The sequence below is a fragment of the Hemiscyllium ocellatum genome, chromosome 9, assembly GCF_020745735.1.
Source record: "Hemiscyllium ocellatum isolate sHemOce1 chromosome 9, sHemOce1.pat.X.cur, whole genome shotgun sequence".
Lineage (NCBI taxonomy): Eukaryota > Metazoa > Chordata > Chondrichthyes > Orectolobiformes > Hemiscylliidae > Hemiscyllium > Hemiscyllium ocellatum.
Window position 1 is genome coordinate 50144234 of NC_083409.1, and position 23213 is coordinate 50167446.

At 44.7% G+C, this 23213-nt stretch overlaps 1 protein-coding gene across 1 annotated transcript in view; it reads right to left on the bottom strand.

The window, feature by feature from the left end:
- Nucleotides 1–23213, bottom strand: part of LOC132818505 (axonemal dynein light chain domain-containing protein 1-like) — an 83008-nt gene that overhangs the window by 23448 nt on the left and 36347 nt on the right. The window contains exons 7-9 of the mRNA XM_060829565.1: nt 21648–21744; nt 20976–21119; nt 3204–3308 (exon numbers count right to left, since the gene is read on the bottom strand). Of these exons, the coding sequence (XP_060685548.1) occupies nt 3204–3308; nt 20976–21119; nt 21648–21744 (346 nt within the window). The remainder of the gene's footprint in view (nt 1–3203; nt 3309–20975; nt 21120–21647; nt 21745–23213) is intronic.

The window sequence follows — 23213 nt, forward strand, 5'->3', positions numbered from 1 at the left end:
TCTAATACATCCAACACTTTCTCTACTGTGAAATGGACTGTCCCAAAGATATCACCACTAACTTCCCCAAGTTCCCAAATCTTCATGTCTTTTTCCATGGGAAACACAAAGGAGAAATATTCATTGAGAACCTTACATATTTCTTCACATACATGTCCACTTTGGTCCTTGAGGGGCCCTATTCTCACCCTAATTATTCTTTTTCATTTAAAATTTCAAGAACATCTATGGATTCACCCTAATCTTCTCAGCCAAAGCTATCTCATGCCCCCTTTTCACCCTCCTGATTTCCTTCTTCAGTAAACTCCTGTATACTTCCAGGGATTGCCTTGATCCCAGCTGCTTATATCTGAGTCAAATCTCCTCCTTTTTTCTGGTCAAAGCCTCAATATCTCATGTCATCCAGGGAACCCGACTCCTGCCAATTTTGCCCTTCACCCTCACAGAAACATATAGACCTTGAATTCTAACTATCTCACTTTTAAAGGCTTCTCATTTTCCAGAGGTCCATTTGCCTGTAAACAAACCAGTTCAATCAACCCTGACAAGCTCCTGTCTCATTCCATCAAAATTTGACTTGCCTCAGTTTAGAACTTGAACCTGTGGACCAGTTTTGTCCCTCTCCATAGCTATTTTAAAAATAACAGAACTATAGTCACTGGTCCCAAAGTGCTCCCCCACTGTCATGTCCATCATCTGTTCTGTCCTAATTTCCAAGAATAGGTTGAGTTTTGCTCTTTCCCAAGTAGGACCCTCGATGTACTGCTTGAGGAAACTTTCCTGAATGCACTTAACAAATTCCACCCCATCTAAGTCCTTAACGCTCTGGCAGTCCCAGTCTATGTTACAAAAATTAAAATCCCCTACTATGATAACCTTATTGCTCCTGCAAGTCTCCCCAGTCTCCCAGGATACTTGTTCATGTAATTCCTGTTGACTATTTGGGGGACTATAGTATAACCCCAAAAATATCACCATCCCCTTCTTATTTCTTCGCTCCACCCACAAGATTCACTGGATGATCCTTCAGTTATTTCATACCTGACTACTGCTGTGATACTCGCCTTAATCAAAATGTAATTCCCCCACCCTCTTTCCACCACCTATGTCCCACCTAAAGCACCCTGGCACATTAAGCTACCAGTCCTGTCCCTCCCTTTGCCATGTTTCTGTAATAGCCTTCTGAAGCAATGAGTTCCACAGATTCAAAACCCTCTGAATCAAAAAATTCTTCCTCATCTCAGTTCTAAAGGATCAACTCTTCATTATAAGGCTGTGTCCCTGGGTCCATTTCTCTCATATTAGTGGAAACATCTTCTCCACCTACACTCTATTCAGGCCTCGCAGTATCCTGTAACTTTCAATCAGATCCCTTCTCATCTTTCTAAACTCCACCAAGTATAAATTGGGAGTTTTCAATTGCTTTTCATATGGCAAGCCTTTCATGCCAGGATCATTCTTGTGAACCTCCTCTGGGCCAGCACATCTTTCCTCAGATACATGGCTAGGAGCAGCATGGTAGCTCAGTGGTTATCATTGCTGCCACACAGTACCAGGAACTTGGGTTCAATTTCCACCTTGGGTGACTGTTTGGAGTTTGCACATTCTCCCCGTGTCTGTGTGCGTTTCCTCTGGGTTCTCCGATTTCCTCCCACAATCCAAAGATGTGTAGGTTAGGTGAATTTGCCATGCTAAATTGCCCATTGTGTTCAGGGATGTGTAGGTTAGGTGCATTAGTTAGGGGTAGAGCTGAGTAGTAGGGGAATGGGTCTGGGTGGGTTACTCTTTGGAGGGTTGGTGTGGACTTGTTGGGCCGAAGGGCCTGTTTCCACAGTGTAGGAATTCTAATTTTAAAAAAAACTGCAGTCTGACCAGAATCTTGTACAGCCTCAGCAGTATATTTCTGTACTTGTTTTCTAGCCCTCTTGAAATGATTGGCAACATTGTATTTGCCCTCCTAGCCACCAACTGAACCTATATGTTAGAGAATACTGAACTAGGATTCCTAAGTCCCTTTGCGTCTCAGATTTCCAAAGACTTTTCCTGTTTAGAAAATAGTCTAAGCCTCTATTCCTCCTACCAAGTGCATAAGCTCACACTTGCCCACATTGTATTTCATTTGTCACTTCTTTGTCAACTTGCCTAGCATCCCCAAAACCTTCAGCAGAATTGTATTAATCCACTTCCAATACCCACTCCCAAATGAATTCCATAAATTCATTCAGGACTTAAAAAATAGGAGCAAAAAGCTTTTCAAATATTCAAAGCAAGATTACTTTTTGAAATTTCAGTCTAAATACTACTGGTTATGAGCGAAAAACAAAGGTAACCACCATAGTTTGTTATAGGTTACTTCAGTAGCTCATCAAGACCATAGTACAAGATCCTAAATTTGAGTTCAATGGTCTCAACTGATCTGGTAGTTGCAGTACCACTCATGAAAGGCATTTTTCCTAAAGCACAATTGCAAAGCAATGTATAGGACAGAAGGCTGTGCTGATTCCATAGTTGGACTGGCTACTGACATTTCATTGATACTAAACAGAAAACCTTCAAAGAGGCAATTAACACCAACTAACATCCTCCAAATGTTGTCAACACCAAAACAGAGAGGAGCTAGTCAAAGGAGGAAAGAGCAGAATACAATGCTTTAATTCCATTCTGATCCTCTAAACCACTTCTTCTGGAAAGTGTGAATGGGCATCAGTGAGTACAGGACCAAATGTAGTTATGTTATGTCACTGTTACTACGTCATCTCCACAACCCTCCACTTTTATTAAAAAAATTGATGACTCATGGATAAACTTACAAATGGACCACGATAGTTCAACAATATAATTCCATATTTGCCACAGTCTTACCAGAACACATGGCTGCTCTCTCATAAGACAGAGACGGCTGGCGATGATTTAACCTAAGGTTCACCATGTCTCAGGTGAGGGGAGAGGTTGAGAAGAAGAGTCCTTTATGACAACATATTGGTAAACATTAGAATTTAGGGAATTCTTTTGGCACACATAACTATACACTGTTTGAAAATAAATAGAATAGCATTCCTCTGACTTTGTAATGGCACTGTGAAACAATCCACTAATAACATTTTTTTAGAATAATTGGAGAGCTAATAAATGATTAGTGATACATCTTTTCTATTGAAACAATAACTCGCCCTTAAGAAAAAGCACATGTTACTTGATTTAACCTGGAAGGATGCAATAGTTTTTGGTCCATCATCACTTTCTGTTTCTCCTGGTATTAGCACAGATAGATCAGAGTCATGCATGCCAAGTATTTCAGTGGGTGAACCCTGCAATAAAAGGGAAAAATTAAAATCTTCTTATTACAACCATAGCTGAAAACTATGCAGCACAGTACAACATCAAAATCAGAAATAGGTGAACTTCTCCCAGACATACGACGTATATCAATACTAAGTTGACAGCTGGAGCATGAAGGAAAGAATGCATCAAAAACATTGAATAAATAATTAGGGTTTTCAACATTTCCTGGTTTTAATGAAAAAGTAGACAAGAATCCACATCCACTTCTCTGTTTAAATTAGCAAAGACAAATATAGCCATATGATTACACAGGAATTAGAGAAGAAATTCAGAGATGTGTATATTAAGAGAAAATTGCTGAGTGCTTTGCAATAGTAAGATTATCTGGATATCAAAGGTATCTACTTAGAATCATTTAGCGGTATGTCCATCAATGATGTTTAGATGAAAAAAGAAAGTTTTGCTCTTAGTGCCTTACATGTCTTAACAGTGTTTCAAAGCACATCTGCTACAGAATAGCACAGTCAGTTAATAATATTGAACTTCCATTTCAGCAGTTAAAATCTTGATCAAATTTATTGTACAAATGTTGTTCTGTTAGCAATTGTAATAGTCCAAAATGAGAAGCATTTGGAGTAGTTTCAGCTCAATAATGATTTCTAGAATAAAAATGGCAACTTACCATTGTTTGTTTCATTTATGAAAGTTAAAACAAATATTTAGCATAGGACACAAAAATGTTACAATAATGGGCTTGAGCAGTGTGTTCTTCCAGAAGTTTAAGCTATTTTCTGATAGAGACCAATAATCAAAACTAGATTATTCAAATCATAACACTAAATATGGCATGTCTGAGTTCTACAGGGTATTGATGGGACCACATCTCAAGTAACCTGAAATAAAACACAGAACTACAGATGCTGGAAATTGGGAAACAAAAAAAAAGACAGAAATTCCTGGCGAAAATTAGCAAATTTGGCAGCAACTGTGGCAGGAAAACAGAGTTAACGTTTTGAGGTCTGTGCCCTTCTCCAGTTCTTTAGTTATGAAAAAGGATTACAGAACTCGAAACATGAATTATTTTCTGTCCACAGATGCTATCAGACTGTGGGGTTTTGGCAGCAATTTCTGTTTATGTTTCTCTGAAGTAACCCATGCAGTTTTGGTCCCCATAATTAAAGAAGGATGCAAATCTTTTGCAGGCAATTCGGAGGAGGTTTGTTGCCTAGATAGAGTGGTGTGTCCCATGAGGATATGTTAGACATTCTGAGTTTGTTTTCACTGGAACTCCATAAGACATAGGACTTCCTTGATACCCTTACTAATCAAGAACCTATCCATCTCTGTACAAATTCATTCGATGACTTGGCCTCCACAGCCCTCTGCCACCATGAGTTCCATAGAATCGCCATCCTCTGGCTGAAGAAAATCCTCATCTCAGTTGCAAAGGCTCGTCCCTTCACTCTTAGGCTGTGTCTCAATTCTATAATTTTCAGTAAGATCACCTTATCATTTGTGATCTGGACAAAGGAAAGATCACTGGACGCAAAATGTTAACTCTGATTTCTCTCCACACATACTGCCAGACCTGAGATTTTTCCAGCAATTTCTCTTTTTGAGTCAAAAATGATGTTGAACATTGTGCAATCACCAACAAACACCCCCACTTCTAACCTTATGGATGAGGAAAGGTCAGAGAAGCAGCAAAAGACAGTTGGGAAAATGGCCTATTTTCTGCTCTCTACCTGTCAACCAATCCTCAATTGATGTTTGTGCATTACATATGTAAATAGTGGAATATCCTTTATAAACAAAACAACAGCTCTTCTAGGACACAAAAAGTAACATTGGTCAATTGAACTTCATGCTGGGATGGGAACAAAGGTAGTAAGCCACAAAGCTTGAAGAATTCCCTGTCAAATTGGATCAGGCCAGATAGACATGCAAGCCATTTATCTTGATTGACTGATGAGACAATGCTGCAAGGTTTTGGATGAACCAATAGATCAGAGGTGCGGTTGAGACAGCCTGACTCCTCGAGTTGGCTCAATCAATAGGGAAATTACAATATCCAATACATTGTTTTTACTAACACCTTTTCCTGGGACAGAAAACTTACATGGTGTAACTGAATTATGCTAATGACATTGCTGTTTCAGATTGCTCTAACTACATAGGAGGAATCTGCATGCTAGTTACCATGCCACTGCACTGAGGGATGATCCAGAGAAGTGGATTTGAAGGGGTCCCACAAATAAGAGGGCCTGACATTCCAGAGACAACATCAGCACAAGCAGCAGGGACCTTGGGAGCTTCAACCACAATTTGACCTGCTGTTTTTGGAGTAGTATAAACTTCTTTATAATCTTGCACTTTCAAAGTGGATTTTAAACCAGCATGAGAACATATATTATGAAGTTGAAGACATGTACTATACCTTTAAGAGAGAGTGAATGCTGTTCTGAACTGAGAGCTTACAAGCACCTGTGATATGACTAGATGGCAGTCCCATAGTGTACTGGAAAATTGAAAATATGTAACATTTGGCTGAGAAATGGATACCTGAGTTTTGGTTGCTCTTCTGTCAACAATTCAAATTTAACCCGTTTAAATTATGTCACAGGATACTAAAACCCAACCGAGTTTGAACTTGTTGTTTCGCCACCATTGAACTAATGAAATGATCTGATATTGGGGATATAAAAATGCAGAAATTTTGGAAATTGGAGACAGAGCAATTGCCATCGAGAGAGACCCAAGAAATTAGGAAACACTTTCTAACAAAGGTACCTTTTCATATGAAACATTTTGGGCATGTCAGGTTCCAAGAGATCAATTGTGTTAGGGGACTCTCCAGTCTGAGGTATGGACAGACAGTTCTGTGGCCAGCAGCGAAAAATCAGAATGGTGTCTTTTCTCCCTGGTGCCAGGATCAAGGATGTCTCAGAGCGGGTGCAGAATGTTCTCAAAGGGGAGAGGAACCAGCAAAAGGTCATTGTACACATTGGAACCAATGACATAGGAAGGGAAAAGGATGAGATGCTGAAGGGAAAATATAGAGTTAGGCAGGAATTTAACAAGGAGATCCTTGAGAGTAGTAATATCTGGATTACTCCTGGTGCTGCGAGCTAGTGAGGGTAGGGACAGGAGATAGAGCAGATGAATGCATGGCTGAGGAGCTGGTGTATGGGAGAAGGATTCACATTTTTGGATCATTGGAAGCTCCTCTGGAGTAGAAGTGACCTGTACAAGAAGGACGGATTGCAACTCAATTGGAAGGGGACTAATATACTGGCAGAGCTGCTAGAGCTGCTCAGGAGGATTTAAAACTAGTGAGGTAGGGGGAGGGGACCAAGGGAAATAGTGAGGAAAGAGATCAATCTGAAACTGGTACAGTTGGTAAAAGAAGTGAGTCAAACAGTCAGGGCAGGCAGGGACAAAGCAGAGAACAAGGTAGGACTGATAAATTAAACTGCATGTATTTCAATGCAAGAGGCCCAACAGAGAAGGCAGATGAACTCAAGTCATGGTTAGGAACATGGGACTGGGATATCATAGCAATTACAGAAACGATGCTCAGGGATGGATAGGACTGGCAGCTTCGTGTTACAGGATACAAATGCTACAGGAAGGATAGAAAGGGAGACAAGAGAGGAGGGGGAGTGGCGTTTTTGATAAGGGATAGCATTACAGCTGTACTGAGGGAGGATTTTCCCGGACATACATCCAGGGAAGTTATTTTGGCTGAACTGAGAAATAAGAAAGGGATGATCACCTTATTGGGATTGTATTATAGACCCCCGAATGGTCAGTGGGAAATTGAGGAACAAATTTGTGAGGAGATCTCAGTTATCTATAAGAATAATAGGGTGGTTATGGTAGGGGATTTTAACTTTCCAAACATAGACTGGGTCTGCCATAGTGTTAAGGGTATGGATGGAGAGGAATTTGTGAAGTGTGTACAGGAAAATTTTCTGATTCGAGAGAAGGTGCAAAACTTGACCTACTCTTGGGAAATAACGCAGAGCAAGTGACTGAGGTGTCAATGGGGGAGCACTTTGGGGCCAGTGACCATAACTCTATTAGATTTAAAATAGTGATGGAAAAGAATGGACCAAATCTAAAAGTTGAAATTCTAAATTGGTGGAAGAATAATTTTGATTGTATTAGGCAAGAACTTTCAAAAGCTGATTGGGGCAGATGTTCGCACATAAAGGGACGGACGGAAAATGGGAAGCCTTCAGAAATTAGATAACAAGAACCCAGAGATATATTGCTGTTAGGGTGAAAGGAAAGACTGGTAGTTATAGGGAAAAAAAGTAAATTACTGCAGATGCTGGAATCTGAAACCAAAGAGAAAATGCTGGAAAATCTCAGCAGGTCTGGCAGCATCTGTAAGGAGAGAAAAGAGCTGACATTTCAAGTAGGGAGGTATTTAAATTAGGCTAAGAGAAGGTGTGTCACGGTTCCAGAAGCAAAGGTGATAATGACAGTGCATAGAGAGATTATAGGGAGATTAGGAGCTGTGAATGACCAAGGCTGAAGCCCATGCTTTGTGACAAAATATGGGGGGGATGGGTGAAGCAGAGGCAAAAAGGAAAACAGGGGAGAAGGGTAGCAGAGGGGGAAGAGCAGAGGAAAAAGGTGATGAGAGAATGGGGAGCGAGAGAAAGAGAGACAATCAAGAAATAAGAGGTATAGAACAGTGAAAAAAATACAAAAAAAGGTATATGAAATAAAATTACAGAGCAGAATGAAAACAGAGGAGTTGAGATGGATAATCATCTGAAGTTGTTGAATTCAATATTGAGACCAGCAGGCTGTAACGTGCCTAGTCGGAAGATGAGATGCTGTTCCTCCAGTTTGCGTTAAGCTTCACTGGAACATTGCAGCAGGCCAAGGACAGACATATGGGCAAGGGAGCAGGGTTGTGTGTTGAAGTGGCAAGCCACAGGAAGGTCCGAGACCTGATTGCGTACAGACCGAATGTGCTCAGCAAAGCGATCACCCAGTCGGCATCTTGTCTCTACGATATAGAGGAGACCACATTGAGAGCAACGAATGCAATAGACCAAATTGAAAGAGGTACAAGTGAAACGCTGCTTAATCTGAAATGAGTGTTTGGGGCTGTGGATGGTGAGTATGGAAGAGGTAAAGGGGCAGTTATTGCACCTTCTGCGATTGCATGGGAAGGTGCCGTGTGTGATGGGAGAGGTGTTAAGTTAGACGCGAAATATCAGCTCTTTTTTTCTCCATACAGATGCTGCCAGACCTGCTGAGATTTTCCAGCATTTTCTCTTTTGGTAGTTATAGGGAATGCTGAATGACTGAAGAAATTGAGAGTTTGGCTAAGAAAAAGAAGGAAGCATATGTCAGGTATAGACAAGATAGATCAAGTGAATCCTTAGAAGAGTATAAAGGCAGTAAGAATATACTTAAGAGGGAAATCAGGAGGGCAAAAAGGGAACATGAGATAGCTTTGGCAAATAGAGTTAAGGAGAATCAAAAGGGTTTTTACAAATACATTAAAAACAAAAGGATAACTAGGGAGAGAATAGGGCCCCTTAAAGATCATCAAGGCAGCCTTTGTGTGGAGCCACAGTAGATGGGAAAGATACTAAATCAGTATTTTGCATTGGCGTTTACTATGGAAAAGGACATGGAAGATATAGAATATAGGGAAATAGATGGTGACATCTTGAAAAATGTCCATATTACAGGAAGTGCTGGATGTCTTAAACGCATACAAGTGGATAAATCCCCAGGACCTGATCAGGTGTACCCTAGAACCCTGTGGGAAGCTAGGGAACTGACTGCTGGGCTCCTTGCTGAGATATTTGTATCATCGATAGACACAGGTGAGGTACCAGAAGACTGGAGATTGACTAACGTGGTGCCACTGTTTAAGAAGGGTGGTAAGGACAAGCCAGGGAACTATAGACAAGTGAGCCTGATGTCAGTGGTGGGCAAGTTGTTGGAGGGAATCCTGAGGGACAGGATGTATATCTATTTGGAAAGGCAAGGACTGATTAAGGATAGTCAACATGGCTTTGTGAGTGGGAAATCATGTCTCACAAACTTGACTGAGTTTGATGAGGACAGAGTAGTGGACGTGATCTATATGGATTTCAGTAAGGTGTTCGACAAGGTTCCCCACAGGAGACTGGTCAGCAAGGTTAGATCACATGGATTAAGGGGAGAACTAGCCATTTGGATACAGAACTGGCTCAAAGGTAGAATACAGAAGGTGGTGGTGGAGGATTGTTTCTCAAACTGGATGCCTATGACCAGTGGAATGCCACAAGGATCAGGGTTGGTTTCACTACTTTTTGTCATTTACATAATTGATTTGGATATGAGCATAAGAGGCATAGTTATTAAGTTTGGAGATGACACCAAAATTGGAGGCGTAGTGGACAGTGAAGAAGGTTACCTCAGATTACAACGGGATCTTGATCAGATGGACCAATGGGCTGAGAAGTGGCAGATGGAGTTTAGTTTAGATAAATGCAAGGTGCTGCATTTTGGGAAAGCAAACCTTAGCAGGACTTATACAATAATGGTAAGGTAGCTAGGGAGTGTTGCTGAACAAAGAGACCTTGGAGTTCAGGTTCATAGCTACTTGAAAATGGAGTCGCAGGTAGATTGGACAGTGAAGAAGGAGTTTGACATGCTTTCCTTTATTGGTCAGAGTATTGAGTACAGTAGTTGGGAGGTCATGTTGCAGCTGTACAGACATTGGTAAGGCCATTTTTGGAATACTGCATACAATTCTGGTCTCCTTTCTATCGGAAAGATGTTGTGAAACTTGAAAAGGTTCACTCAACCTGCAAGCTTGAAATCGCAACTTTCAAATTCCAACTTTGCACCCGGTCAGTGTGGGGATTGAACCCACAACATTGCCATTATTAGCGTCACGTTCTATCCATTTGAGCTAACCGAGTGTTTAGTTCAATTAACAAAGGGGTACATCGCCATGTCATAACAGTTCAGGGGCTCATTCAGGATTTGGACAGGTTTAGACAGAGCTGAAAATGTGTTGCTGGTTAAAGCACAGCAGGTCAGGCAGCATCCTAGGAACAGGAAATTCGACGTTTCGGGCATAAGCCCTTCATCAGGAATGAGGAGAGTGTGCCAGGCAGGCTAAGATAAAAGGTAGGGAGGAGGGACTTGGGAGAGGGGCAATGGAGATGTGATAGGTGGAAGGAGGTCAAGGTGAGGGTGATAGGCCGGAGTGGGGTGGGGGCGGAGAGGTCAGGAAGATGATTGCAGGTTAGGAGGGTGGTGCTGAGTTGAGGTAACCAACTGAGACAAGGTGGGGGGAGGGGAAATGAGGAAACTGGAGAAATCTGAGTTCATTCCCTGTGGTTGGAGGGTTCCCAGGCGGAAGATGAGGCGCTCTTCCTCCAACTGTCGTGTTGTTATGTTCTGCCGATGGAGGAGTCCAAGGACCTGCATGTCCTCGGTAGAGTGGGAGGGAGAGTTTAAGTGTTGAGCCACGGGGTGGTTGGGTTGGTTGGTCCGTGCGTCCCAGAGGTGTTCCCTGAAGCGTTCCGCAAGGAGGCGGCCCGTCTCCCCAATACAGAGGAGGCCACATTGGGTGCAGCGGATGCAATAGATGATGTGTGTGGAGGTGCAGGTGAATTTGTGGCGGATATGGAAGGATCCCTTGGGGCCTTGGAGAGAAGTAAGGGAGGAGGTGTGGGCACAAGTTTTACATTTCCTGCGGTTGCAGGGGAAGGTGCCGGAAGTGGAGGTTGGGTTGGTGGGGGGTGTGGACCTGACGAGGGAGTCACGAAGGGAGTGGTCTTTGCGGAACGCTGATAGGGGAGGTCACATCTCCATCGCCCCTCCCCCAGGTCCCTCCTCCCTACCTTTAATCTTCACCTGCCTGGCACACTCTCCTCATTCCTGATGAAGGGCTCTGGCCTGAAACGTCGAATTTCCTGTTCCTAGGATGCTGCCTGACCTGCTGTGCTTTAACCAGCAACACATTTTCAGCTCTGATCTCCAGCATCTGCAGACCTCACTTTTTACTCGCAGGTTTAGACAGATCCAGTCTGACATTTGGACAGATTTAAACAGATTTGGGTATGAAAGATCCCAGCGATTAGTGTCCTAGATTTTTAAATAAAACTAGGTGAAAAAAAATAGTTTAATTTTGGTTACTTGTGGTTGGGTAAATTAAAAGTGAGAGAAATGGCTCTTAAAATTGCTTGAAGATGCTTTCCAATTTGCCAAGCAAGTTTAGAAAGACAGAGGAAGGACCCACTTTTAAAATTAGCAAATATGTCATATTTGGAGTTAACCAGGGACAAAAGGAAAGCTGAAATTGTAAAGTAGTTGGTCAAGCACTTAGGTGTATCACAGAAGAAGTCAAGTACAATAGAGTTAGAAAAATGTAAATTGCATTTGAGGCAAATGGATTTAGAAGATAAAGAAAGGGAAAGAAGAGCCATGAGAGAAGAAAGAGGAAGAGAGAAAGAGAGAGGAAAATGAAAGGAAGAGAAGGTTCTTAGGTGAGCAAAGAGAGAGAGAAAAAAGGGAGGAGGTTTTAGCTGAGCAAAGAGAGAGTTAAGAAAGTGAAAGGGAGAGAGAATTTGCACTTCAGAAGTTGCAAATTAGTCAGGAAAGTCAACAGAACGGAGATGAAGAAAGTAGGTCATGATATATACAAATATGGTAAAATATTGCCACATTTTAATGAGAAAGATGTTGAAGCCTTCTTTATTTTATTTGAAAAATTGGCTAGGCGGATGAAGTGGTCAGAGAACTTGTAGGTAATGCTAGTTCAGATTAAGCTGGTAGGCAGAGCTAGTGAGATATTTTCAACGCGGTCAGATGAGAAATCAAGAGATTATGAAGATGTCAAACAGACTATGTTAAGTGCTAATGATTTGGTACTAGAAGTGTATAGACAGTGATAAAGAAGGAACCAGGTCAGACTTGTGTTGAGTTCAAAAGATAGGAATTTTGATAGATGGGTGCGGGCCTTAAAAATAGATAAAACCCTATGAGGCTCTAAGAGACATTATTCTGTTGGAGGAGTTTAAAAACTCACTTCCAAAGATCATACGAGTTCGTATGGATGAGCAGAAAGTTCAGGAAGTGAGAAGAGTGGCAGAGATGGCAGATGAAAATACATTGGTGCATAAGGCAAAGTTTAGTTTCCGACAAGAATTTCATCCTATAAGGGATAGAAATTGGGAGAAGGGGAGATCCTATACTACAAAACAAAGAGTAGAGCACTGGATCAGTGGTGCTGGAAGAGCACAGCAGTTCAGGCAGCATCCAACGAGCAGCAAAATCGACGTTTCGGGCAAAAGCCCTTCATCAGGAATAAAGGCAGTGTGCTGGAAGCATGGAGAGATAAGCTAGAGGAGGGTGGGGTGGGGAGAGAGTAGCATAGAGTACAATGAGTGAGTGGGGGAGGAGATGAAGGTGATAGGTCAGGGAGGAGAGGGTGGAGTGGCTAGGTGGAAAAGAAGATAGGCAGGTCGGACAAGTCCAGACAAGTCATGGGGACAGTGCTGAACTGGAAGTTTGAAACTAGGATGAGGTAGGGGAAGGGGAAATGAGGAAGCTGTTGAAGTCCACATTGATGCCCTGGGGTTGAAGTGTTCCGAGGCGGAAGATGAGGCGTTCTTCCTCCAGGCATCTGGTGGTGAGGGAGCAGCGGTGAAGGAGGCCCAGGACCTCCATGTCCTCGGTAGAGTGGGAGGGGGAGTTGAAATGTTGGGCCACGGGGCGGTGTGGTTGATTGGTGCGGGTATCTCGGAGATGTTCCCTAAAGCTCTCTGCTAGGAGGCGCCCAGTCTCCCCAATGTAGAGGAGACCGCATCGGGAGCAACGGATACAATAAATGATATGAGTGGATGTGCAGGTGAAACTGTGTACTGTGGTGGAACTGGTCCTCCTGGGAGCAGATACGGTGGAGGCGGAGGAATTGGGAATACGGGATGGCATTTTTGCAAGAGATAGGGTGGGAAGAGGTGTAATCCAGGTAGCTGTGGGAGTCGGTGGGTTTGTAAAAAATGTCAGTGTCAAGTCGGTCATCATTAATGGAGATGGAGAGGTCCAGGAAGGGGAGGGAGTTGTCAGAGATGGTCCAGATAAATTTAAGGTCAGGGTGGAATGTGTTGGTGGTGCCAATGCAGTCATCAATGTAGCGGAGGAAGAGGTGGGGACCGGCACCACTCCTCAAAGGGGTAGCCATGAGCACACGTATGGGCCCCAGCTATGCCTGTCTCTTTGTTGGCTACGTAGAACAGTTGACCTTCCGTAATTATACCGGCACCACTCCCATCTCTTCCTCCACTACATGGATGACTGCATTGGCGCCACTTCGTGATCCCGCGAGAAGGTTGAGCAATTCATCAACTTCACCAACAGATTCCACCCTGACCTCCGCCGTATCTGCCCCCAGGAGGACCAGTTCTACCATAGAACACACTAGATGGCCTCCTTCTTTAGAGACCGCAATTTCCCTTCCCACGTGGTTAAAGATGCCCTCCAACGCATCTCGTCCACATCCCGCACCTCTGCCCTCAGACCACACCCCTCCAACCGTAACAAGGACAGAACGCCCCTGGTGCTCACCTTCCACCCTACCAACCTTCGCATAAACCAAATCATCCGCCGACATTTCTGCCACCTCCAAAAAGACCCCACCACCAGGGATATATTTCCCTCCCCACCCCTTTCCGTCTTCCGCAAAGACTGTTCCATCCGTGACTACCTGGTCAGGTCCACGCCCCCCTAGGACCCACCCTCCCATCCTGGCACTTTCCCCTGCCACCGCAGGAACTGTAAAACCTGTGCCCATACCTCCTCCCTCACCTCTATCCAAGGCCCTAAAGGAGCCTTCCACATCCATCAAAGTTTTACCTGCACATCCACTAATATCATTTATTGTATCCGTTGCTCCCGATGCGGTCTCCTCTACATTGGGGAGACTGGGCGCCTCCTAGCAGAGCACTTTAGGGAACATCTCCGAGATACCCGCACCAATCAACCACACCGCCCTGTGGCCCAACATTTCAACTCCCCGTCCCATTCTGCCGAGGACATGGAGGTCCTGGGCCTCCTTCACCGCCGCTCCCTCACCAGCAGACGCCTGGAGGAAGAATGCCTCTTCTTTCATCTCAGAACGCTTCAACCCCAGGGCATCAATGTGGACTTCAACAGCTTCCTCATTTCCCCTTCCCCTACCTCATCCTAGTTTCAAACTTCCAGTTCAGCACTGTCCCCATGACTTGTCTGGACTTGTCCGACCTGCCTATCTTCTTTTCCACCTAGCCACTCCACCCTCTCCTCCCTGACCTATCACCTTCATCTCCTCCCCCACTCACCCATTGTACTCTATGCTACTCTCTCCCCACCCCACCCTCCTCTAGCTTATCTCTCCATGCTTCCAGCTCACTGCCTTTATTCCTGATGAAGGGCTTTTGCCCGAAACGTCGATTTCACCGCTCGTTGGATGCTGCCTGAACTGCTGTGCTCTTCCAGCACCACTGATCCAGAATCTGGTTTCCAGCATCTGCAGTCATTGTTTTTACCTAAAGAGTAGAGCACACTGATAATAGTTTACCACAGGTGAAAAAAGAAGCCCAAGGGAGTGAAAAGGAGGTGAAAGGCCTCAGGTGTTTCCACTGTGGTAAGGTGGGACAACTAAAGTCACAGTGCTAGTCATTGAAGAAAGGCACTGTGAGAAAAGATGTGGTAAAAGAGGCTAAGCCAGTGGGATTATTGAAAGTAGTAAAAGGAAACCCCAAGAAAAGTCAAGGAGCTGCAGGAGAAGGCACAGCCTAGACAGGGGCTGAGTATTGAGTTAGTGCCCAATCTCTTTAAAGACTTTGTTTCTATGGGTAAGGTTTACTCAGGAAGAATGGGGGAAGAATGGAAAGAAGTTATAATTTTGAGAGATAAGGGATCTAATCAGTCTCTAATACTAAGAGATGAACATACTTGCACTCTTTCTGACATGTTACCCAAGAGAGTGGTAATTAATAGAATAGATGGGCAGAAATTTAGCATTCCCCTGTATATGATCAGATTGGAGAGCCAAATCCAGACTGGGGAAGTAGCAGTGGAAATGACTGACAGAGTGTCAGTTCCAGGAATATAGTTTGTTCTTGCCAATAATTTAGCAGCATTCAAGATGGGAGTGACACCCCTCGATGTGGAGAAGCCAAGGAAGACCAGGGAATTGAGAAGTTAAAACAAAAATACCCATATTGTGTATAGAAGGATCCCACTATCATAAGTCACAGCAAGAAGCAAAAACTCAAGAGAAAGACGAAGGAGTTGAGGCTCAGTTAGCGGACACCCTGTTTGACATATTGGTGCAGGAAGAACCTGAACAGGAAGAGAGTCAGGCTAAGTGTTTAGTCCTGGTCAGAGAGCAACTACCATTGAGACAGAAAAGCCTGGAGATCTAACATCTTGCTCTCCAAGAAAGTAGGAAACTCTCTCTATCAAAGGTACATTTTCATATGTAATATATTTGCAGTAGAAAGGAAGATGACCCAAGGACATCTTCAACCAGAAGAAAGAAAGACATGGAAGATGTCAGCGGCTGTGTGATTTTGAAATTAAGTTGATGTAATTTTAATAAGTGTTTTATTAGAACAGCATATTGTTATACAATAAGCATTTAAGAGAAGGAAGGCTTAGAATTATGAATAATTGTTGTTTAACGTTCAGTTATTGAGTTGAAAAGTAAATTGATGCTATTTTCTTTAAATAGTGGAATTTGGGAGTTCTCTGTCACGCACATTTTAATAGATTATATGGGGAGGTGAGCTTTTCTGGGTGTTTACTTCAATTAACAGAGGGGTACATCACCGTGCACATAGCACTTTAAGAACTGTAAGATTATTTGGGAAATTAGAGATAAAGATGGGTTTCATAAAATTGCGTGGATATATTTTGTGTTTCAATGACTATAAACCACATCTTGAGATAAACCATATCTCAATACTGGTTTAAAACAAGTCTCAGTAAGTAAATCAGAAACATATGAAAGCAAAGTTTGCACATACAAGCTCTTGTGTGAAACATTATTAAAAAATCTTCTGAAAGTCCAAATACACCACATCCAGCAACTCCGCCTTATCAACACTAACATGCAGAGCTGTGCGGATCAAACAGAAAAGTAGAACTGGAAATAGTAAGGACTGCTGATTCTGGACATCAGAGTCAATAAAATGTGGAGCCAGTAAGGCACAGCAGGTCAGGCAGCATCTGAGGGGCAGGAAAGTCGACGTTTCAGGTCAGGACCTTTCATCAGTATTGGATAGTAGAACTGACTGCTTCACTGCGAGTCAGCATGGACTCAATAGGCTAAATTATTTTTTTTTCTATGCCACAAACTATTCCATCACACAGTTTCAGATCAACATATAATAAATAATGCCTGATAAACGTGAATATCTGCATATGAAAAAATTGTATTATTTTGAATTGCACATGGCTCACCCTAAAGACCATTTGAAGTGGAGCTTTGAGGGAAACGAGGAAGCCAACTATGTAACCTAATTTACACTATAACAAAAAACTTGAATATGTGAAAAACTTCTTAATTATTCAAACTGATCAAATCACATCATGGCCTGACTGTGGACAGTAAAAGGCACTGATAAGCAATGAAAGATAGCTCTGGAAAAATCCAGTAATCTTTTTCTGTTTAGTTTGCTGTCTTAAGAGTCTGCCATGTTTCAATATAGTCAAACAGCGCTTTTTTTTGGATTTTCAAACCAAAGTGCAAAACATGCAGCATTTCCAAGGACTTTGGAGCTTTAGCCATGGGAACAGGAGTGTGCACAGGTGGGTTTTTATTAGACTTTCAGGATGAGAATCTGCCTTTACCTCCATTTTGACACATTTTGTTCACTTTTCCTCAAAAATGTAGAAGTCATCAGGTGGTTTTGTTACACCCATACTAAAGACAGTTGTCATGTAATGTTGGAGCACTCACATTATTTCAATTTCACATAACTTATTTCTTGCGACCTGATTTTTCATCACATTTCATCAATTTGCATCACATTTTTCCTTTCACCATTGTTGTGTGAGTTGTTAGTGTCTGTGCTCCTCAGATGTTGCCTGACCTGCTTTGCTTTTCCAGCACCACTCTAATCTAGACTCTGATCTCCAACATCTGTGGTCCCCACTTTCACCTCATAACAGATAGCTCCTCTTCTCAAACTCCACAACTCCATACACTCACTCACGCAACGGCCAATTCCCCACTGGTCATTAACTCAGCAGCCTCTTTTTGATGGATGTCCACACATAGCCATTCAGCAGGAACATTCCCTCTCAGCTACGTGGCTACTCCAAGGTGCCACGCACACCTACCAGCATGCTAATGTATTGACATTCACATGCAAAGATCAGAGCCACACCTCATTGATCCACAAAGTGGAAAGAAAACAGGGGGCTCTTGCTCAACAGATTCTCTTCTGAAAGTCTTCACTTGACTTTCTCTATCACAAGGTGCCATTCTTCCCAACATTCATCCCATTCACTCATTCTTCTACCTCTCAACCACTCCTTCCCCACCACTTCCCCCAGTCATTCGCTTCACAACCTGACCTTTCCAAGCCTAATACCAATACCAAGCTGGCCTGTTCTCACCAGGCCCCGTCAGTGTCATTAGAAATCACCACCAACTCACAATCACTAGCCAAGATTCAGGCCCACTGCTCCCCCACCCCACCACATTGTCTGCAGAACCTAAAGATTTAATGAGCAGCCAAGCAGTGAACAAGGGTGACTTGATTACGACCCCTAAACCAGCACTACAGCCTTTCACTGCAACAAGATTCGATCCTCATACAGGCTCTGTAGGTAAGCCCTGGGACTGTAATGTGAGGCCAAAGCAGATAGGCCAGGCAGCAAGAGTAAATTGGAGGCAGGCAGGGTGTGGGGGCGGGGTTCCAGATGGTGGTGATCAGTCTCCACTGTGCAATGAAAGTGACGTGGTCTAACTTTGCAACAGTCTCCATCTACTACACAAAGAATTCTGGTGGGGAGCAACAGGTCGTTATGTGGCCAATCATTGTCTTTATTGGACCCCAGGTGAGTGGGACTTACTTGTGGGGGCTGGTGCATAAATGCTTAGAATGATGCCAAATGTATTGCACCCACTTTTACACATTTACCCATTTGCCCATTTGCCAACCTGTCCCCAGGTTGAGAGAGAGAGAGAGCCAAGCCGGCTGAGATAAAAGGTAGGGAGGAGGGACTAGGGGGAGGGGCGATGGAGGTGGGATAGGTGGAAGGAGGTCAAGGTGAGGGTGATAGGCCGGAGTGGGGTGGGGGCGGAGAGGTCAGGAAGAGGATTGCAGGTTAGGAGGGCGGTGCTGAGTTGAGGGAACCGACTGAGACAAGGTGGGGGGAGGGGAAATGAGGAAGCTGGAGAAATCTGAATTCATACCTTGTGGTTGGAGGGTTCCCAGGCGGAAGATGAGGCGCTCCTCCTCCAGCCGTCGTGTAGTTGTGTTCTGCCGGTGGAGGAGTCCAAGGACCTGCATGTCCTCGGTGGAGTGGGAGGGGGAGTTAAAGTGTTGAGCCACGGGGTGATTGGGTTGGTTGGTTCGGGCGGCCCAGAGGTGTTCTCTGAAGCGTTCCGCAAGTAAGCGGCCTGTCTCACCAATATAGAGGAGGCCACATCGGGTGCAGCGGATGCAATAGATGATGTGTGTGGAGGTACAGGTGAACTTGTGGCGGATATGGAAGGATCCCTTGGGGCCTTGGAGGGAAGTGAGTGTGGAGGTGTGGGCGCAAGTTTTACATTTCCTGCGGTTGCAGGGGAAGGTGCCGGGGGTGGAGGTTGGGTTGGTGGGTGGTGTGGATCTGACAAGGGAGTCACGAAGGGAGTGGTCCTTGCGGAACGCTGATAGGGGAGGGGAGGGAAATATATCCTTGGTGGTGGGGTCCGTTTGGAGGTGGCGGAAATGGCGGCGGATAATACGTTGTATGCGCAGGTTGGTGGGGTGGTAGGTGAGAACCAGTGGGGTTCTGTCTTGGTGGCGGTTGGAGGAGCGGGGCTCAAGGGCGGAGGAGCGGGAAGTGGAGGAGATGCGGTGGAGGGCATCGTCGATCACGTCTGGGGGGAATCTGCGGTCCTTGAAGAAGGAGGCCATCTGGGTTGTGCGGTGTTGGAATTGGTCCTCCTGGGAGCAGATGCGGCGGAGACGAAGGAATTGGGAATATGGGATGGCGTTTTTACAGGGGGCAGGGTGGGAGGAGGTGTAGTCCAGGTAGCTGTGGGAGTCAGTCGGTTTATAATAGATGTCTGTGTTGAGTCGGTCGCCCGAGATAGAAATGGAAAGGTCTAGGAAGGGGAGGGAGGAGTCTGAGACAGTCCAGGTGAATTTCAGGTCGGGATGGAAGGTGTTAGTAAAGTTGATGAACTGTTCAACCTCCTCGTGGGAGCACGAGGCAGCGCCGATACAGTCATCGATGTAGCGGAGGAAAAGGTGGGGGGTGGTGCCAGTGTAGTTGCGGAAGATGGACTGTTCCACATATCCTACAAAGAGGCAGGCATAGCTGGGGCCCATGCGGGTGCCCATGGCAACTCCTTTAGTTTGGAGGAAGTGGGAGGATTGAAAAGAGAAGTTATTCAGGGTGAGGACCAGTTCAGTCAGTCGAAGGAGGGTGTCAGTGGAAGGGTACTGGTTAGTGCGGCGGGAAAGGAAGAAGCGGAGGGCTTTGAGTCCTTCGTGATGGGGGATGGAGGTGTACAGGGACTGGATGTCCATAGTGAAAATAAGGCGTTGGGGACCGGGGAAGCGAAAATCATGGAGGAGGTGGAGGGCGTGGGTGGTGTCCCGAACGTAGGTGGGGAGTTCTTGGACTAAAGGGGACAGGACCGTGTCGAGGTATTGGGAGATGAGTTCGGTGGGGCAGGAGCAGGCTGAGACAATGGGTCGGCCGGGGCAGGCAGGTTTGTGGATTTTGGGCAGGAGGTAGAAACGGGCGGTGCGGGGTTGTGGGACTATGAGGTTGGAGGCGGTGGATGGGAGATCCCCTGAGGTGATGAGGTCCTGGATGGTCTGTGAGATGATGGTTTGGTGGTGGCCTGGATGGTCTGTGAGATGATGGTTTGGTATGGGTTTTGATGGAATGCTGTTCAGAGAGCCAGTGTGGACTCCATGGAAAAAAATGGGAACTGGGAGCAGAGTTGAAAAGCAGTTCACACATAGCCACATAGTGAAGCAGTTGGCAGTATTAAAAACATAAAAGACTAGATTGTGTAATAAGTAAACTGTAAATCCTTATAAGGTACCTCCTGTAAATTGTCACTGTCCTAAATGGCAACAGTAGGATACTCATTTTATACAGAAATTTAATGACCTTAACATTTTCAGGATGTCAGGCCGTTTTGCTGTAAACCTGAAATAACAGTGTAAAATTGGGTAGCATAAAAACAGAAAGACATTGAAATGAAGAAAATCTGGGAGTTCCCCTTTAGAAATATGCATTTGTTGAACTTGAACAATTTCAAGTTTAGCCCAGCTGAAGTATTTGTTCCCACCAATATTATATAATTGCTGTAGTCAATATCTAACTTTTAATTATGAATAAGTCAGTAGATTCAGTGCCAGAAGCTAGTACCTTCACAAAGGGAAGTGCAGAGAAAGCATGCTTAATGTCAAAGAATTATCCATCATAGTTATCCTTACCCGCAAGCAAGCAGCGCATAGGTCACGTGTCAGGTTGATTTGTGACTGTACATCGTCTTGTCTGGATGACAACAAATGGACTGGTTGTTGCTTAATTTCAGAAAGCAGCATCTCACAGATGTTTATCCACTCAGTGCTTTCCACCTAGTGATTCCAGACAAAGAATTCATAGTCGTAATGTAGCAAATACAACTTAACAATCGTGATCTTCAACTGATAATTAAATGGATTTTCTTTAGAGAAAGGAAACGTGGTCTGGGTGTCTAAAATACTTGAAAAATATTGCAGATACCATAAAATAATCCCATACAGTGCCACTATGTATTTGACAATTATTGTTGTCATCCACGTGATCAGATTAGATTACTTACAGTGTGGAAACAGGTCCTTTGTCCCAACAAGTCTACACCGACCCTCTGTAGAGCAACCCACCCAAACCCATTCCCCCTTCACCTCACACTACTGGCAATTTAGCATGGCCAATTCACCTAACCTGCACATTTTTCGACTGTGGGAGGAAACCGGAGAACCCAGAGGAAACCCATGCAGACACGGGAAGAGTGTGCAGACAATTGCCTGAGGTGGGAATTGAACCTGGGTCTCTGGCGCTATGAGGCAGCAGTGCCTAACCACTGAGCCACCGTGCCACATTTCTGCAATAAGGATGGTTACCTTGAGCTTTTCAAGTTCCTTCAGTTCGTTGTCAGGATCTTCAAGGTGCTTTGCTGACCGTTGCTTCACCAATTCCTCAACTATATCTCTGCACCAACTGTAAAAATAAATACAAAGAATATTATTGGATAACAATTTGCACATCAAATTGTTCAAGACTACAGAATTTATTTTCCATTCATTTATTCATGGGATATAGGTGTAAGCAGCAATACCAGCGTTTGTTGACCTTCCCTAATTGCTCGGCAAAGAGGGCAGTGATGGTCAAGTGTTTTAGAAAGGAAGTTCGAGGATCTTGCCAGGCCAACAGTGAAGAAACAGAGATATTGCTCGAAGTCAGGATTCTGAGTAGTTTGGAGGGAAACTAGAAGATGGTAGTGTTTCCACACACCTTCTGTACTCCTTCCTTTAAGTCAGGTTTGTCCAATAGACAAGGAAAAAGTGAGGTCTGCAGACGCTGGAGATCAGAGTTGAAAATGTGTTGCTGGTTAAAGCGCAGCAGGTCAGGCAACATCCAAGGAACAGGAAATTCGACGTTTCGGGCATAAGCCCTTCATCAGGAATGAGCAGAGTGTGTCCAGCAGGCTAAGATAAAAGGTAGGGAGGAGGGACTTGGGGGAGGGGCAATGGAGATGTGATAGGTGGAAGGAGGTCAAGGTGAGGGTGATAGGCCGGAGTGGGGTGGGGGCGGAGAGGTCAGGAAGAAGATTGCAGGTTAGGAGGGCGGTGCTGAGTTCGAGGGAATCGACTGAGACAAGGTGGGGGGAGGGGAAATGAGGAAACTGGAGAAATCCGAGTTCATCCCTTGTGGGTGAAGGGTTCCCAGGTGGAAGATGAGGCACTCTTCCTCCAACCGTCGTGATGTTATGTTCTGGCGATGGAGGAGTCCAAGGACCTGCATGTCCTTGGTGGAGTGGGAGGGGGAGTTAAAGTGTTGAGCCACGGGGTGGTTGGGTTGGTTGGTCCGGCGTCCCAGAGGTGTTCCCTGAAGCGTTCCGCAAATAGGCGGCCAGTCTCCCCAATATAGAGGAGGCCACATCGGGTGCAATAGATGATGTGTGTGGAGGTGCAGGTGAATTTGTGGCGGATATAGAAGAATCCCTTGGGGCCTTGGAGAGAGGTAAGGGAGGAGGTGTGGGCGCAAGTTTTGCATTTCAAGTTTTGCAGTTGCAAGGGAAGGTGCCGGGAGTGGAGGTTGGGATGGTGGGGAGTGTGGACCTGACAAGGGAGTCACGGAGGGAGTGGTCTTTTCGGAACACTGATAGGGGAGGGGAGGGAAATATATCCCTGGTGGTGGGGTCCGTTTGGAGGTGGCGGAAATGATGGCAGATGATACGCTGTATATGGAGGTTGGTGGGGTGGTAGGTGAGAACCAGTGGGGTTCTGTCCTGGTGGCGGTTGGAGGGGCGGGGCTTAAGGGCGGAGGAGCGGGAAGTGGAGGAGATGCGGTGGAGAGCATCGTCGATCATGTCTGGGGGGAATCTGCGGTCTTTGAAGAAGGAGACCATCTGGGCTGTACGGTATTGGAAATGGTCCTCCTGGGAGCAGATGCAGCGGAGACGAAGG